At 28.3% G+C, this 18,767-nt stretch overlaps 3 protein-coding genes across 3 annotated transcripts; 2 read left to right on the forward strand and 1 right to left on the reverse strand.

The window, feature by feature from the left end:
• Nucleotides 1–2,497: 2,497 nt before the first annotated feature.
• LOC118063598 (uncharacterized) lies at nt 2,498–7,441 on the reverse strand. The gene is made up of 2 exons (XM_035081708.1): nt 6,989–7,441; nt 2,498–6,871 (listed from the first exon to the last, which is right to left on the reverse strand). Exon 2 carries the CDS (start codon nt 6,769–6,771, stop codon nt 2,635–2,637), a length of 4,137 nt encoding a protein of 1,378 aa, XP_034937599.1. The 5' UTR covers nt 6,772–6,871; nt 6,989–7,441; the 3' UTR covers nt 2,498–2,634.
• A 3,027-nt stretch (nt 7,442–10,468) lies between these two features.
• Nucleotides 10,469–11,921, forward strand: LOC118063599 (uncharacterized). The gene is made up of 2 exons (XM_035078055.1): nt 10,469–10,543; nt 10,616–11,921. Exon 2 carries the CDS (start codon nt 10,645–10,647, stop codon nt 11,851–11,853), a length of 1,209 nt encoding a protein of 402 aa, XP_034933946.1. The 5' UTR covers nt 10,469–10,543; nt 10,616–10,644; the 3' UTR covers nt 11,854–11,921.
• Nucleotides 11,922–12,589: 668 nt separating this feature from the next.
• On the forward strand, nt 12,590–18,377 carry LOC118064347 (putative leucine-rich repeat-containing protein DDB_G0290503). Its single transcript, XM_035079253.1, is given in 5 exon segments — nt 12,590–12,762; nt 12,881–13,208; nt 13,345–14,555; nt 15,120–17,248; nt 17,250–18,377. Coding segments are annotated over 5 exon segments (4,590 nt in total). The 5' UTR covers nt 12,590–12,716; the 3' UTR covers nt 18,126–18,377.
• The last annotated feature ends 390 nt before the right edge of the window (nt 18,378–18,767 follow it).

Below are 18,767 nucleotides of genomic sequence, written 5' to 3' on the forward strand. Positions count from 1 at the left end.
ACATATAGAAATTCTAATAATCAATAAAAATACGATATTTTTGCACCGATAATCATATACAACTCATTTAATTATAAACTCTTGTAGATAATTATCATTTGTTTTAACAAAAAGTTATTATGCAAATATTAATAAAATTCATACCAAATAAATTATTTAAAAAGGTTCAATGTTCTTAATAAGTAATTTGATAAAATTTAGTAGAAAAATTATAGTAGTTGTTCATAAAATCCATTCATTGATTCTCAATAATTTTAATAATTGTATTATGAAATCGATACGTATATAATTTATGATACTGAATAATTTTTTACATAAAAATTATTGTAGGGAACTGATTCTAGCAATAAACAAAAATTTTAAATGACAAAGTTAGGGAAAGAAATGTTCACAAAAATGAATTCGCTTTTATTCATCTTTACATTAAGTTGATTATTTTTATTTTGTGAATAATTACTACTTCATACTGTTAATAATAAAACTATTTATTTACAAATATTTTAATCCTATAGATTATTAGCTATAGTTAATTAGAGAGGCCAAAATGTTTTCTTCACAAAATATTTCAAATAATTTTGAACAAAAAAAAATTCAAACTTGTGATTCTAAAGAGTGTAATGTTTAGTGCCATATTTTAATTATTTTTACACTAGATAGTGACGAAAAAAATTTCTCGTCTCTCTACCTCTAAGTATTGTATATTTATATAATTGATTAAGAGGACATCTGCGACCTGTGCCAGTATTATTAGATAATAAGCAACGATATGCAATAATCGATATCGTAGAGGCTGCAGCCTTTAAAGCTCATAATAATAGAATAACTGGAAATAAAAAGTACATTATCGTATCTATATGCATGAATATTGATTACAGTACATTTTTGTAAACATTAATTAATTCAATTCTCTGTATTATTTATTATTATGATAAATGAATAATAATGTTTAAAAAAAATAAAACTATCGGTCAATATCAAACGTAAGTAATCAAAAGTGTTACTCAATTTCTATCAAAAAATCTTAAATTTGAGCAATTCAACATGTATATGTATGAATTTAATTCTTATAAATTATAATTAATCATTCATTTTAAAATTGACATCATTTTGATAAATAAAATAACCAATGTTTACAATAATCTATAATAAAACTAATTGTTAATACTACTATTATAAGGAATATAATAACTAATATTTCTAAATTTTTTAGATAATTTGATATACATTTTTAATGTCATTATTTCATATACTATTTGAAAATAAATCGGGGAAAACTTTTGATAAAAACTTCTAAATAAAAAATTATGAACTAAATAACCAATTTTTTGTTAATTTTCTGATAAATTTTTTAAAATAAAAATCTATTTTCTAAAAATAGAAAAATTTGTTATAAGGGCATTACATAAGTATATGAATAACATCACTTAATACTTACATAAATTCGTAAGTGTCTTTTTGTACCTTTATACTTGATTATAAATTCTAAATGTATTACTTGACTAAAATTTTATTATTTAATGTGTAATGATGTGTAATTATATGCAATGCCCTATATGAAAAGATTTTGGTTAAATATGTAATTTTTCTGTATGTGTCTATATAACACACTTTCAATTGTGTTATGTGAATTACGTGCCAAATATTAGTATAAAATCAAATATGTAAATTACAACTAGATTAAATAAATATGTAGTAAAAAAATTTTCAATTTCTAATAAATTTGTTTAATTTGTAAATGGCATGAAAACATGGATATTTACAGAGTACTCTACATGTACGGACAATCGTATACAATAATAAAAATTTTGAGAAAAATAACTTGAATAATTTATTGGAATTTTTAGAAAAACTTTATTATTAAATTTTCTTAAGTAATTGTTTCATACATATATAATGTACTGTCTAAATTGTGCTTATAATATGTCATCTTATGACGTTATTTTTACAGTGTAATACGTTTTTCATTGTTTTAATATTCTTGGATTGACATAAATAATTTCTATAAAATAATTATTCAATAATCACCTGGAAGCTTCCAAATTCAAACAAAAATGGGAATAGAAAGTTGCAATACCAACTGTACAATTTATGATATTTCAATCAATTATATGAATTCTTAAGAATGAATAAATATCATATAAAAGTAATTACCTATAACCAACTCTGATTTAATGTGAATTCAATTTATGATTTTAATAAGTATCAATTAAAACAAATACTGCTTTAGAATACTGTACATTAATTCAATTATAATAGAATCAACCGACTAAACTTTTTCAAATCAGTAAGGTTTAATTGCTTCTCTCTTTTTTCCATTTTTTTTATAAAAGTGTTATTATCAGAATATAAAAAATAAAATAAACATGACACAAACATCAATTCTTTGTTTTTAAGAATGAAAATCTTTAAATACTTAAATGAATTATTAATAAATCAAAATTCTAGTTTTCAATATATTCAATTTCTATTATTTAAATATGATATTTCTTTAAATACATAAAAAAATAGTTAAGTCTTTCTTATAATATAATAAACCATGATTGATGTTTTAATGTATTGACTATTTCAATTAAATAACTGATTGAAAAAAATAATTGTAAACAAATTTATTTACGTCTAACAATGTTTATGATTCTATTTCCATTTTTGTGGACAACAAAGGTGATTTACAAAATCCGTATAGTTTTCAAATCGTCGTAGACAAACTTTACAAAAGTTCATATGATAAGTATTTATATGATTTTTCAGTGTCTCATCATTAGTAAAATACAACTGACATTGAGTACAATGTAGATAAGTCGTAAATTTTTGAGAAATAAAATGTGTATCTCTAATATGTTTATTTAATTCTTCGTACGAATTAGTTTGGAAATTGCGACAAGTTGAGCAGTTGTACATTGGGCATAATGAAGTAGCAGCATTAGTATTCACTGGTGGATAATAAACTGATGATTGTAGAGTATCATTGCGATTTTGAACATTGGTTATAAATTGTGGCGGCCTTGTACAATGAGTTGCAACATGTGTGATAATGTCGTTTTTCTCAAATGTTGCAAAAGAACATAACTTACAATTGAACATTTTTGGTCTGTTTTTCACTGAATCAACTGACGTCACAGTTGCAATTGATGAGTTTGGTGCAAAATGACTTACAATTTGAGAAGTATTAGGAATTTGAGAAATTATTTTAGATTGACTTGGATTACTCACAATTGTAGAAACATCTTGTGTATTACTTAAAGTCTCATTGTAGTGAAGTACTAAATGTTGTTGAAATTCTTCCTCTTTAGTAGTACAAAAATTACACAGTGGACAGGAAAATTCGGCCATTACTTGCGGAAAATTCCTATTGACTCGTTCTTCAGTAGAATTGCGATTAACTAAAGGCATTGCTATTCTGGCATTAACATTCCGAATTCTTTGTGGTATAGGAGGAAGAATTCTTTTTCCTACAATATTTGATGTAACATGAGTGACTCTTTGTTTATTAGGGGAGTTACTTGAAGCAGTATCTGTTACTGGTAAAACAAGAGCAGCTCGCATTGTTGGATTGCCACTTCTTCTGTTTAAACTGTTCATATGAGCATTTAAATGCTCATTCAATGAAGTTTCATTATCAAAAGCAGCTCGACATTGATTACATGTATGATTTTTAACAGCTTGAAGCTCTGAAAAATTTTTTACTCGTAAAAATGGACGAGGATTAGAATCAGTTTTACTTGGAGAAGTGCCTATGATTTTTACTTCATCATCTGTTTTTTTTGGTATGTCAGTTGGAGTATCTTTAGAAGTATCATTAACATGGTTATTATCTGAACTAGGGCATATTTTTTCAACCAATATCTCACTATCATGATCACTCGAAGAAGAATCAACTATTATAGGATCTGGCACATTTTTACTTGAAACTGTAGTCGTGTTTGTATTTTTTTTTGCAACTTCATGAATTGTAACTTTCTCTTGAGATCGTATGCTCAATACATTTTCTTGACTTTTATCATTCTTTTCATCTTTATTAGAATCATTTATTGGTGTTATCAGTCTTGACTGTTCAACAATTGATGTATTTTTATTAGTGGGAGTATTGGTCTGTCCACTATTTACAACTTTTATTACAAGCTTATTTACAACAGATCCAATGTTATTTGTAGTAATAATTTCATTAGAACTACTCAAAATTGGTAAACTATTTGTAATAACTTGTGGTCCTTGAAAAGTTGAACCACTTTTAGAAATACTAATTCCTGAATTATTTGGAACAACTTGAATGTTTCCCAATTCATCCAATATCAAAGACACTAACTGAACTGGATTATCATTTACACAATCAATCGTGGCATTGTTCAATAAGTTTGTATTGGAAGACATTGTGTTACTAATTGTATTATTACTTAAATTTATTTGTTTCTCTGAAGAAATCGATTTGGTTATCTTCCGTAAACTATTAGAAACGTTTAAAGTTGATTCATTAGGTAGTATTGGTCTATTTTGATCAAAATTCACAGCAGATTGATTGACAATTAAATCATTTGTAGTAGTTAAATTGAAATTTGAAGTATTTAGAACTTTAATGTTGTCTTTTGATATTAATGGTTGAAATGGTTTTTTTGGTGTTTTTGTAGCCTCTACGGTGTTTATTTTTGTATTATTATCACTATTAGATTTATGATTATCGTGTTGTATCATTTCTTCAACATTTTCAAATCTCGTTTGACTAACGTTTGAAAAGGGTCGTTGATTATTCAACACCACTGAACAGCCTGGTTTAAATTTCCAACATGATGATCGAATATGTATAATAAACAATTTTAGAGTTGACCATTTTTCATTGCAGTAATTACATATGAATTTAATAATATCATGTGAAGCCCAATGTTTCATTAAATCAGATAAATTACTGCTAAGATGTCTACATATATTGCAAATGTATGCAGGTTGACTATTTTGTCGTAGAAAACATGAATAGCCTGGATATTCATTTACTTTTAAGTGGTTTAAATTGTGTTCCTCAAATTCAGTCCACGTAGAAAATGGTTTATTACAAAATCCACAATTCCATGAAAAAACTAGTTTCAGACCATCGATGTAATCTTTTTCTGACAATTCGGAACCTTTTAATATGGCAGATTCTGTTTCTTTTGCTCTTGAAGTATTCATTTTTTTCTCAATCTGATTTTTAGTTTTACCTTCTGAATTTTCCAACGGATTTTTACATGTATGCTTTGACAATTCACCGTCAGACGTAAATTGTAATTTACATAATCGACAAACATACTCAGCTACAAAAAGATATTGTTCATTTATTCCAGCACCGGCTGGTTTTATTCCTTGATGTGAAACACACAATTTTGGAAAAGAGTGACGGCTTGCAACAAATGTAGGATCTTTTTCATGAGTAAACCAATGAGTACAAAATACAGTGCCAACACCAAAAAATACAACTCGACATATATTACAGACAAATGTAACAGTGCGATGAAAATTAATATTAGCGTGCTCTTCTAAATGCTTACGCATCTCTGATAATGAATGAAGAATTACTCGACACGTGCTACAAAATAACTTGGGTAATCTACCCTTTCCACGTTTATTGTTACATTTAGAACTATAACGATAATGAATTTCAAAACATTCACTTCGTCGAAATAGCGTATTACATATTTCACAATAAAGAACCATTTCTATTTGAACAATAGATTCATTTTTTAATCGATTATCAGAATGGCATGAACAAATAATCGTAGAAGTTGTATTTGTAATAATGTTTATATCAGTATCAGAAATCGTTTTAGTTGTTGTTTCTTCATTATTTTCAACATCTATAATTAATTCATCGTCAACAGAATCATCGTTATTAACAATTCTGATTATTTTTTTTTCATTCACTTTTTGTACATTATCACTGAGATTACTTTCTTTTTCCGACATACTTATTAATGTCTCATTCTTAGTAATCCCTATGGAAGATTTTTGCAAATTTGCAGATGTAATAAAAGTAGTTTTATCAGGTATTTCTTTTTCTGTTCTTAATACAATAGAACTTATATTGCTATTTGATTCGGAAGATTTTGAAGATAATTTACATTTCACTTTCAATTTGCAAGAATTATTATTCAATATATTTTCTTGAACTATTTCTTGGTTTATAAAAACTTTATTTGCAGTTTTTTGTAAATTATTTTTAGACTTCCATGCATTTAAATAAACATCATTATCATTCAAATCTTCTAATCTCCATAAAATTATTTTCAATTCTCGTTTCATTGGAGCTTTAATATTAGTCTCATTACCTTCATTGAACCTTAAATCTTGCAATGCTTGTTGAATTGATGATTGATGATTATCAATGTCATGTATTTTTTCATTTAAATTTGTGGAGATTTTTGTTATTTTTCGTTTGTATTTCCACACTGGAGTGATACTATCATCCTCATTTATCTTTGGCAATGGTGGTGAATTGTTGGATTTTATCACTAATTCACCGAGATTAATATTTTCATTCTCATTTTTTTTGTATTCATCTTTTTCATCTTCATCATCGTACGGATATGGGATACAATCAATAGCATCTTGACTATATTGTAGTTTCCTTTTAGGTCTCAATAATCTGCAATTATATATTTCTTTATCTCCTGATCTTTTACGACTCGCATAAGGTTGACGATGTTGTGTAGTCCTTTTTCTCCATTTATTAATAACTGAATCTGGTAATTTTTTTAACGTCACCGAGCAAGGTTTACATAGTAACAACCAAATCTTATCTTTTTCCATGTTTCTTTGATACCGGATGAGTCATTGATTAATGTCAGAGTCAAGACTATATTTATTCAATTCATACTTGTCTTTAGAAGATCATTGATAAAAATTTGTTCTAAAAAATTAATTATTACATTATCTTAGTGAGTTATATACAAGAAATAAAAGAATGTTTTATATCCTAACAATAACAAGTGGAATATTAGATAAAAGTATTCACTCTTGAACTAACCTGTATAAATTCTTATATTTTGAATATAAATTTTGTGAGTACAAATGAAAGATACGATATTAATATTTTTGGAATGGCGTGAATGTCATCTTTTCATGCAAGAATGATTATAATTGTTATTTCTGTTTTATAGCTTTTGATAATTCACGTCTTCGAAAACAACAACAATGCAAGCAACTTTTTGTATTAGTTTTATACTCTAAATGTTTATTGATCCTAAAAATTACTTGAATAATGCTACTTTTTAAGACATATGAATTTTTTTTGTTTTTTGTAAATGACTTATAAAATATATATAAATAATGGTAAAATATATAGAATGTCTTTTCTTGAAGAACTACGTCACGAAAATTAAAGAATACACTAAAAAATTTTTGTTAGACCAATGTATAATCAGAGAAGAGAGACGTAAATAGAAGTTTATTCCTTATGGGACGATGTGGCCGGAAATTTTGATACGTGTTGTTGCTGTCAGATGGCAGAATGGTCGAGATTCAGAGACGTTTCTGAGCGTAGGGCGGAGCTCAAGTTCTGTCATGTAGTGGTGGGAGACGAACGGTTTCCCAACATCGTTCTCTGAGAAAATTTCTCTTTCATGTTAACAGGAGAGAAAAAAATAAAAAAACGAAGGAGTTGATAGATTTGTTTCGAATTTTTTTTTAAATAAAACGAAAAATTAAGACGAAGACAATGATGAGGGTGCGGAGTTTCAATTATCAAAAAGTAATTGAGCACGCGCCAAACATTGACCACTTAACCCGTGGGTTTTTCGATGTAAATAACGCTATTGTAAAAAGGTAGACCCGCATCAGTCATAAAAGCGGATTACCTACATAAAAAAGTACCACTTGTTCGTCTTCAGATGTAAAAATGTTAAAACTAGACTCGTAGTCCAGTCAAATGAGGGAAATGGGATAATTTTGGTTTGCTGCGGCCAAAGTGATGATTAATAGATAACTAGATCGAAAATTTTGCGAGGAACACGATGGTGTAGGTCAAGAATGTTTGGCACGCATAGGGAGAGGGGGGGGGAATCGCGAAAAGCCGCCTCCCATCGCGAATTTCTCGATTTCTATCATAGATATGAAAAAATGTTTTAAATAAAAGTTGGTCAGAATTTAATTTTAATGAAAAAAATACTGAACACTTTTTTCATATTTATGACAGATAAAAAGTTATTCGCGACTGAAGCTTCACTAATGACGAAAGCTCCAGTCGCGTCTAAGAAAATTAATAAAAAATACTTAGCGCTATAAATATTACTTTGTGGCAATTTATTTCGAAAAATGAGATATTTAGCTATATTTTCAGAAAAAAAAATTTTTTTTTTATCAATTTTTTCATTACTTTAATGGACAATATATTATTTAAATCGTTCTCATTTTGGTTAAAGGGTTTTAATATTTGGGCCCCCGAGCGCGCTTTTCCTCTTCTGGCGCTAACGGGTGCGACGGAGAGCAATACATATCTCTCTGCTTCACTCGCACTCACACAAAACTTCTGCGCACGCGCCGAGTACAGTAGAACATAAGTGCGAGTGAAATGATCACTCGAACCGTAAGTGTGACAAAGACACTATACGGCGAGGGAAGAGGGGATGTTTTGGGCTCATGCTGGTTACTTCAGAAGTCTTTCCAAACTCCAACTTTATCAGCGCGAGAATTTTTCTAAGTTCTACGCGCTTAAAATGTTAGAGAAAATTTTTCAATTAATTCAATTTTTCAAAATTTTTCAATTAATTTTCTAAGAGAAAAAAAATTTATATCTCCCACATAATTATATCAATCAATCTTCAAATGTAGAGAAAAAAAAACATGTTCTCAGATATGTCAAGAACATGTATGTACATTTTTTTCTTCTCTTAGAAAATTAATTTTTTGCGTTAAAAAATCGGAAAAAAGTACCTAAAAAAAGTATAGCTAGATCGACAGGAAATTTAATTCTCTATCGATCTATATATATGATTATTGGACCTAAAATTGAAAAATTTTCTCTAACATTTTAAGCGCGTAGAACTTAGAAAAATTCTCGCGCTGATAAAGTTGGAGTTTGGAAAGACTTCTGAAGTAACCAGCATGAGCCCAAAACATCCCCTCTTCCCTCACCGTATAGTGTCTTTGTCACACTTACGGTTCGAGTGATCATTTCACTCGCACTTATGCTCTACTGTACTCGGCGCGTGCGCAGAAGTTTTGTGTGAGTGCGAGTGAAGCAGAGAGATATGTATTGCTCTCTGTCGCACCCGTTAGCGCCAGAAGAGGAAAAGTGCGCTCGGGGGCCCAAATATTAAAACCCTTTAACCAAAATGAGAACGATTTAAATAATATATTGTCCATAAAAATAACTCATTTTATAGGTATATTGTTACACATAAACATAATGGTTGGTACAAATACTGATCTAAAGCAGCTTAAAAGATTGGAGACTGGGGAAAACCATGGGATGAACAAAAAAGTTTAAATGAAAAAAACAGCTTAGCCCATGTCTCATAGAAACGTTACAATTATTTTAAAAATTATTTATAGACAAAAAGAGGGTTGATAATATCATTAATTAAAGTTGATTGATTATAAAATCTCTCTATATTACTACTTTCACTTTTATCAAAGTAACTCGATTCAAAAAACTTAGAAAATCGTGATATAATAACACTTAAATGCTGCAATGAATTATTTGTAAAAAATAAATATTAACTAAAAAGTTGATCGACTTATATCAACCCTTTTAATTGAAATTTCAAAAATATTCTTTTCTTCAGCATATATAAAGTCGTTGAAGATACGCAAAGAAGTATTTATATATAGGAACAAATATTTTTTAATATCAATTGATTAATATATCAATGAACTAAGACGAAAGCTGTCAATAATGAAAAGTGATTCAAAAACTTACCTTTCGTTTTTAGGAAAGCGATGAAACGAGAGATGCGGCATCCTCGATGACACATTTTCGCATTTGAAAAATGCACATACATTTGTAGCTGGCATTTTTGCGTACACAATGCACAATCACTTATACACTGTATGCACTCTCGAAAAAAATCAAACAAATTTATATACTGATATATAAATTAAAGCAATGAATTCAATCGATAATTTTGAGTTGTAACTTTCCAAGAATTTCGGAAAATCTGAGAATTCAAGTTGGCTCTTTCTGCCGCGAAGCATTTTTTCTATGCGTGCGCATCTTTGGAGGAGAGTAGGCGTGACTGTGCCAAGAACACTGTCGCCACCTGGCTTTGGGGTACAGAAGCTTACATGTACAGTATCGCCGTCTGGCGGTTGGGGTGATAACTTTGGGGTTTGGGGTGATCCCCAAATGGAACACGGCATTGTGATTCTATTTACGTCTCTCTTCTCTGGTATAATAGAAACTAGAGATGTGAATCGGTAATTGACGGGTAAATTTACCGTAAATTACCGGTAAAAAACGCGTCAATGACCAAGCCTGTTTTACCATACCGGTCAGAAAAATGCTGATCTCTGATTGGTTAATACATGTCCAATCACAGTTTAGAATTTCCAACGGCATACAACTGTTTATTTGTTCTATCAGGTATATATTTTCATTTTTATTTGTTTATTAAAAATACTGATAATATTTAATATAAGAAAATTCAATTTGTAGATAAGGATTTTCATTGAGAACTTGGTGCAATGGGGGAGAACAAATCAATATATAAACATTTCTCTGCATTACCTCTGCAACCTAACCAAAAATCGTATTCATGTAACTATTGCAAGAAAAAGTATGCAGAAAACATTACTCGCATGCGAAAACATCTTTATAAAGAGTGTAGAAGTTGTCCTCAAGACTTACGGAAACTTTTAAAACCATGTAAACCTCGTAAACGAAATAATTCTCATCTAAACAGCACAGACGACTCATTTACTATTGAAGATTTGAATGAAGCAGACAATAGAGCAAGTACTTCAATGATTTCAAATGAAAATTTACCAAATAATATAAGTGTTTGTAGCAATAACTATAAAAAAAATACAATCGATAGTTTTTGTGATAAAATGTCAAAAAAAGATGAAGATTCTCTACAAGAACTACTTGCAGAAGCGATTTATGCATCTGGTACACCATTATGTATAACAGAAAATCCATATTGGCTAAAATTTTTTAACGCATTACGGCCTTCATTTAATTTGCCATCAAGAAATCAAATATCAAATAATCTTTTAGATTCAGTATTCGTTAGAACACAAAATATGGTTAATGAAAAAATTGAATCTGCTACTACTGTTGGAGTGCAATGTTACGCATGGTCTAATATTCGCAAAGAAGGAATCATCAATTTTATTGTAACAACCCCAGCGCCAGTTTTTTTCAAAACATTTCCAACTGGAACCGAATCACAAACTGCCTTATATATTTCTGAAAAAATAGGAAGTGTTATTGATGCTTTGGGAATTAAAAAAGTTATCGGAATTTGTAAGGTATTAAAAGATTTAACAGATTATGTGTCAGAATCAAGTATGTGGAGTTACGACTACGTTAAGCGAGCAAGTATAATCACTTCAGCATGTCAATGGTGGCAAAGTATTTGCCAAAAATCTTCGTTGAGCAAAATAGCTGTGGCTATATTGACTTTACCTGCAACATCAGCTGCAACCGAGCGTTCCTTTAGTACACAAGGATGGATTCATTCATCTAAAATAAATAAGTTAAGTATCGATAGAGCTGGAAAAATAACATACATTGCAAGAAATTTAAAATTACTTAATCCTTCACCAAAAAATACAGAAGAAGAATGGGAAGAAGATGAGGAAAGTAATAAAGGAGAGGATGAAATAAGTGAAATTTGTGCTGAGCATGAAGAAGTTGAATTTTTAGAAGAAGAATTTACTCAAGACTAATTAGTGATGTTGATGGAATTGAATCAGTATTAGACTTGTTATTTCCTAATGAAATATGTCAATTATTATGTGATATTACTAATTGATAGAAACTATAGATTATATGGTTTTATTTTTTCATAAATAATTTACATAAAAGTTAAAAAAGTCAAATTCTTTATAATATGTAATAACGAAGGATTATCTATTTTATAAAAAAAAATGTACCAAAAACTTAACTAAATAAACGTTTATAATAATTTTCAATATATTTATTATTTCTGTCCTAACAGTCAAAAATGTAAAATATTTTTTTTATTACAAATTACAAAATTTTTTTTTCATCTTATAATAATTAATTAGTTTTAAATTAACAAGTGCAAAAAGCAAAATTAACTTAAGCAAATTGGCAAGCAAGTTCGAAAGCAAGCCATTTCCTCGGTAAAAAGCTCATCATATTCATCTATATAGATGCGAATGACCGGTAATTTACGGTAATTACGCTGACCGACGGCTTGACGGTAAATTTTACATTCAGAATTTTTTGACGTCAGAATACCGTCAGATACCGGTAATTTTACGTGGTAATTACCGAATTTTCTATTACCGGTAAATTCACATCTCTAATAGAAACCACTTATTGTATAGTCTGTACACGTGCCGTGCGATCAGATATTTTGCTACGTTCACATATCACAATTATAGTTCTTTTTTGTTCCTATACGTGACTCTGATGTTATTTCCCATCATTCCCGACTACTAAAATTACCGCCATCATTGGCTTTTTTCATATGTAGTGATAAAGTGTAACACGTGTTTGTTAATAATTATTTAATATTTGATTATTACTTCAATTACAATTAAAATTATCTTCGAAATAAAAAATGCCACGAACTAAAGAATCCGATGATGAATATGAAATAAAAACTGGTCTGTATTGATAAAATACATTTGAAAACATCTAATTTTCTATAAATTCAACATTATAACGATTTTTTGTCGTTCAACTGTTTATTAATGTATAAATATTTCTTTTTTATTAATTTAGGCCGAAGATCTAGAGCTGCTACTGGAACAAATGTGGTCGATTCACCTTTACGTCGTAGTACAAGAAATAGACAGCAGATAAATCGTGAATTATCACCTGATGGAGTAAATATTACATCTGGACCGGTCACAAGAACTACTAGACGTAAAGCAGCTTCCCAAGAAGTTTTCACTTCAGAGTCTACACGTACATTAAGACCAAGGAAAACTTCTGTTACTTCTGATACTTCTGAAAATCATGATGTAGAAACAGCTGATAGTAAACGTACCACTAAAAAAAGTACGACAGCTGCTGCTACTTCAGATACACCAACTAACATTCGATTACGGTATAGTATAAATATATATGATAAACATTTTATCAATCAACAACTTAAACTATTCTATGACATTGGATGTTCTTTATTACTGTATTAAAAAATGGTTAAATTATTAATAACATTTTTAAACATGGTTTATTTGTAGACGGTCTGTTAGAGCTGGATCTGAATCAAAAACAATCCAATCTCCTGCAAAAGCAAATCGACTTACTCGTGCCAGTTCATTAGATTTAGAAGAACGTGATAATGAAATTCAAAATAATCTACAAGAAGCTCACAACAGTACACCAATCAAATTACGTCGACGAGCATCAATTCTTCCATCTGAACCAACTTTAATAGAGGAAATCGAAAAAGATCGTAACTCTCTTCAAGAATCTTTACTTTCAATAATAGAAGATGATCAAAAAGAAAAAGAAATTAATGATACAGAAGATAAACATAGCACAGTTGGTGATTTTGCTCAACATACAGATTCAATTAAATCACCTATCTTGCGATTGAGTAGAGGTTTTACACCAGAAGTGGAAATAGATACCGATCAATCTAATGAAAATACAAATGATACTTCAACCAATCCATTAAAAATTTCTAGTGGATGTAGCTTAAAATCAATATCAGAAGAAATAAATGATTCGCAATTGAAAGAAGAATCAACCATTTGTAATAAAAACAAAAGTCGAATCCATGAAATTATTCAAACTCCAAAAGTAGTAGTAGAAAAAATGAAGTTTCCATTTGAAGATCATACTTCAGAATCTCTCGATGTAAGTCCAAACAATAAAGAAAATCAAAAATCTAATGTAACCATTCCAATAAAAAAATTAAAATTTCCAAATTCTGAAGAAGTATCAACTCATCGAAAGTCTTTAACAACCATAGCTTCTGAGAAAATTTCAATTGTGAAAAGATTAAATAAAACTATAGATGATAAAATGCTAATAACTAATGAAAATTCATCCAACGAATCTTTGCCTAAAAAATCATTTGAGTTTTTTTCCAATATAAAAATGATTAATGAAAATGTTTTTTCAGTAAATATTGGTTCAAAAAATGAATCTATTATTATTACAGAAAAAATAAAAGAATCTAATTTCAATGTTCAAAATTCAGAAAACAGTAACATAGAACAAGAAGAGAGCTTAAAAGATACGTCATCGAATTCGAGCATTAATGATAATTATCAAATTTATAAAAAAAATAATGTAATAGACAAATCTCTTTCTCAAAATAATGAGATATTAAAGGTGGTTATTGATGAAGAGGAAATTGGTAGTTTAAAAGAAAAATCTCAAATTATGGACGAAACATCAAATGTTAAGTCACTTTCGATTGAATCAGCAAAAGCTCGTAAAGGTAAGATAAATAATTGACTTAAGCTATAAATATCAATGTTGATATTTTTTAAATTCATTTATAACAATTCAAATTATAGCATAAAATTGATAGCATAGGCATCACAAAAAAAGTGTATAAATCTAAAGAAAATTACTTGGTTATCTCAAAATTTTCGGGCCAGATTTTAATTTCATCTATGCTTTGAACCAGTCTGCTTTTCTTTTTTCTTATGTGATAGATAATTAACTGGTTTAAGATTGTTTTTCATATTTCTAACTCTTGCTCGTTTATATATGGCCGACCAAAATCTGTCAAATCGTTTTAGACTTTTAATTTCGGATATTTTGCTTATTCATCAACTAATTGTCCTCATCTCGTTTCATTCCATAAATTGTTGTTGCGCGAATCTTTTCCTATAGGTATTTCCTTATTTTATCTATTTATTTGCCTAAAACTAGTGCGCAAAGGTCCATATACTTTTATATATCTATATATTTCCGCTCGAGGCGCCTTAATAACTATTAGTTAGAAAAAGCGTTTAAATAAAAAAAATGTATATTAAAGTAAAAATTTTGGTTTCAGAAATTGAACTGAACTCTTTAACCGTTGAGGAAGTAAATTCAAGTGTCGATGAACCTGAAAATGATAAATCAGATAAAGGAATAATTTTGGAAAATGATTTTGAAGATGAGCTTCCAATAAATAAAGCTATAACACCTTCAAAAGAAGTTGAAGAAAATGATAGAGAATCCAATAAAAGTATAGATAATGAATTGGATTATGACCTGAACCAGTTATTCAAAGATATCCCTGCTGATGAATGGAATAAAGAACCTATTCAGTCGAGTGAGAATAATAAATTAGTGGAAAAAAATTTGAAAATTAACACAAAAAAACAAGAAAATGAAATCGACGATAAAAAAGAAGAAAAAAATTTTGAAAAAGAATCAATTGAAGATTTTGAATTGGTTTTAGTAGATAAAAAAGCTTGGGAAGCAGCTGAAGCAGATAGGTTGAAAAAAATAAAAGAAGTTCACAATTTTGAATCTCTTGATACTATTCAGACAGATACATCATTTCAAAAATCAATAGATCCTCCCGCATCTCCATTATTTGAAGAATTAACGGATGTTGAAGAAAATGAAAAAAAATCAGAAGAAGTTCAACAAGTATTTGAGGAAGTTACAAACTCATCTAATAATTCATTGCTAGAACAGGTAAATAATGATGAACGAATTTCAGATAAAAGTAATGACAATATTGAAAATGAACATGAAACAAAAGAAACGCTTGTTTCTAATAGTTTGAAAAAAGAAGTAAAACTTAAACAAATAACTCCATCAAAATTTGGTTTTGTAACAAATTCAAAGAAGTTAGTTACAGAAGATAGATTTATTCGACAATCTTTAGATTCATTATTGTCCCAAAATACAACATTCAAAACAACCTCATCAAAAACACGTAAATCTTTAAATCCCTCCATTAAATTAGATAATTTTACATCAGACACTAATGAACGAAACAAAATTAACAGTTCTACAAAATTTTTGGAAAACTCTTCCAATAAATCCCTAAATACATCAGAACCGGAAAATATTTATGAAATAGATACAGAAAAAGATGAGGAAAAGAAAAAAGAAGATATCGACAAATCACTTAATCAATCAATAAGTAAAAAGACCAAAGATAAACTCCATAAGTCACCTTATAAAGAAAAGGTAGCTAAAAATCTTATGTCTCAAGTTAATATCGATCCAGATATGCAAAGTATTGATTCTGAGAACGAAAGCGATGATCAAACTATAACTTTACCTGCATTTTTGTATGGTGAAAGTAGTGATAGTAGTAATCAACAAAAAAATGATTCTTCTAGTACTGATTCTGATATTGCCCGTGAGTATAATCTTAATGGTGATAGTGTTTTAGAATATTCTGATGACAATGTTTCAGAAGATATATGTCATGCATCAGAAACAGAATCCACTGAAAGTGATGAAGAAGACGATGATATGGCAGATTTTATTGTTGATGATGATGAAGAAATTGAGGAAGAGATGGAAGATGAAGAATCTGAATCAAAAGAAAATAAAAGTGACAGCGATAATGAAAAAGAAAATATCATTAATAATAATGAGAATAAAATAACAAATGATGAGAATGAATCTAATGAAGAAATTGGAGATGATGAAACATATGAGAAATTTGAGGAAAATAAAAATGAATTATTTTATAAAAATATGGATGTTGCAAAACACAATAAACAAAAAGAAAATCAATCAACACACAGTAAGCCTATAATTTTGCAAGAAAATGATGTTTTCACGAATGAAAATCGAGTTTTAAAAATGATTAAATCAAAAGTAGATAAGTCAAACACTCCTCAATTAGTTAAGTTTACGAAAAAAGATACATTAACACCATTAAAAAAGTCAATAATTAATTTTGAAAATTCTTTTAACGTAGACGATTCACCAATTACTTTAAAATCACCTAAAATATCTTCAGTCAATAAATCTATGCTACCACCATGTACTACTAGCCCTGAAACACTATTATTATTGAAAGAGAAATTAAATGATACACTTCCACCATTAAAATTAGAAAAATCTGGTAAAAAAAGAAAAAGCTCATTATATTTTGTTGAAGATGCTTATAACGATAAACCTGCTGAAATGGGTGTGAACAAAGAACCAATCGATAAAATTGGTGAAGGTAAAATACGAAAAAAAAAAACAAAAGAAGATAACAAAATGCGAGCAACATGGTTTTAGTGTTGAAGATATTTCTACTGAAATTCATGAAAGCTCACAATTATCTAAAATTTCTCATAAAAATTTTGAAAAGCAGAAAAAGAAAGTATTAAGAAATGATAGCTTTCTAAATTCAAATGTAGTTGTAGAAAAGGAAAATAAAAAAAAAAAAAAGGGAAAAAAATCTGTGGAAACAAAGAAAAATAAAGAAAAAATAATTTCAATAAAAGAAATTAATCAAACTTCTACTAAAAAAATGAAGAAGATAGAGGATAGTAATAAGAATAACGTTGATTTAAAAAGAACGAAACGTTTATCTTCAGAAACTTATTACACGGCCGAAGAAGCTGATACTGATTCTATTAAAAATTTGAATGATTATCAAAAAAGTAATAAATTAAAAAGTAATTTACCTAAATTTACCAATTCAGAAACAGAACAATTATCGAGTGTTCAATCCACATCAACAATAAGACACAAAGTTAAAAGACTTCCTGACGATGTTATAGAAGGTCTTTTAGAAATTCCTGTGCCACCAAAGAAAAAAAGGAAACTTCTTGTTGATCAAAAAGTTTTACCATCAAGACAAATGTTCGATTCAGAACATCCCAAGCCAGAAAATATAAGTATCGAAGACGAAGGATATATTCCATTGAGTTCTTCAGGTGGCACAACATCATTCTATGTAATGAACTTAGATAAACCAAAAAAATCTAAAAAACTAGCAGCAGTTTATTCATTTCGTGAACGCATGTTGAGAAGAAATCAACGTCAACCTATTTCAGCTTACTTAATCTATCAACAAAAACTAAAAGCAGCAAAAAATGGTAAATATTAAATTTTCATAATATCTAATATTACATATTATTTGTATTTGAAGAGTTTGTATTATTTGATATAGTTGTAATTGATCATTTAAAAAAGATTGTCATTTTTATTAAATAATTTTGTTAATTGATTCAAGAAAGTTAAGTTAAATACAAAAATAATTATCTGAGGGAATATTTTTCAATAATTTATAATTGACTGTATTAACTGAGTTAAGTCCGCTAGATTTGTACTTTATCTTGAAATGTATTTATTAATTCCATAACAACGATTTATAATTCATAATTTTACTTTTTTAACTGATATTTTTCAAGGTTAAACAAATAATTTTTTCAAATAATTGTAAGACAAAATTATGGCTATTTACTTTAAAAATTTCAATAAAGATTTATTAAAGCAAAGAATGTTATTGTTATTATGATTATAGAATCTTATTTTTGAATAAATATTTTCCAATTTATGTTTCAGACTGAATATTTGATATAAAAATATTTTTTAATAGTGTAAGTTCTATTATGATAATATAATAATAAATCATAAAATTTTTTATTTGTTCACTTATATATAGTTTTATGTTTATTTAATACTCACGAAGTACATTCATTCTGAGATATAATATAAACATACCATGTTATGACAATATATTTAACCA

Source organism: Chelonus insularis, unplaced genomic scaffold, assembly GCF_013357705.1.
Source record: "Chelonus insularis isolate UGA/USDA-ARS -01 unplaced genomic scaffold, ASM1335770v1 contig_100_pilon, whole genome shotgun sequence".
Classification (NCBI taxonomy): domain Eukaryota; kingdom Metazoa; phylum Arthropoda; class Insecta; order Hymenoptera; family Braconidae; genus Chelonus; species Chelonus insularis.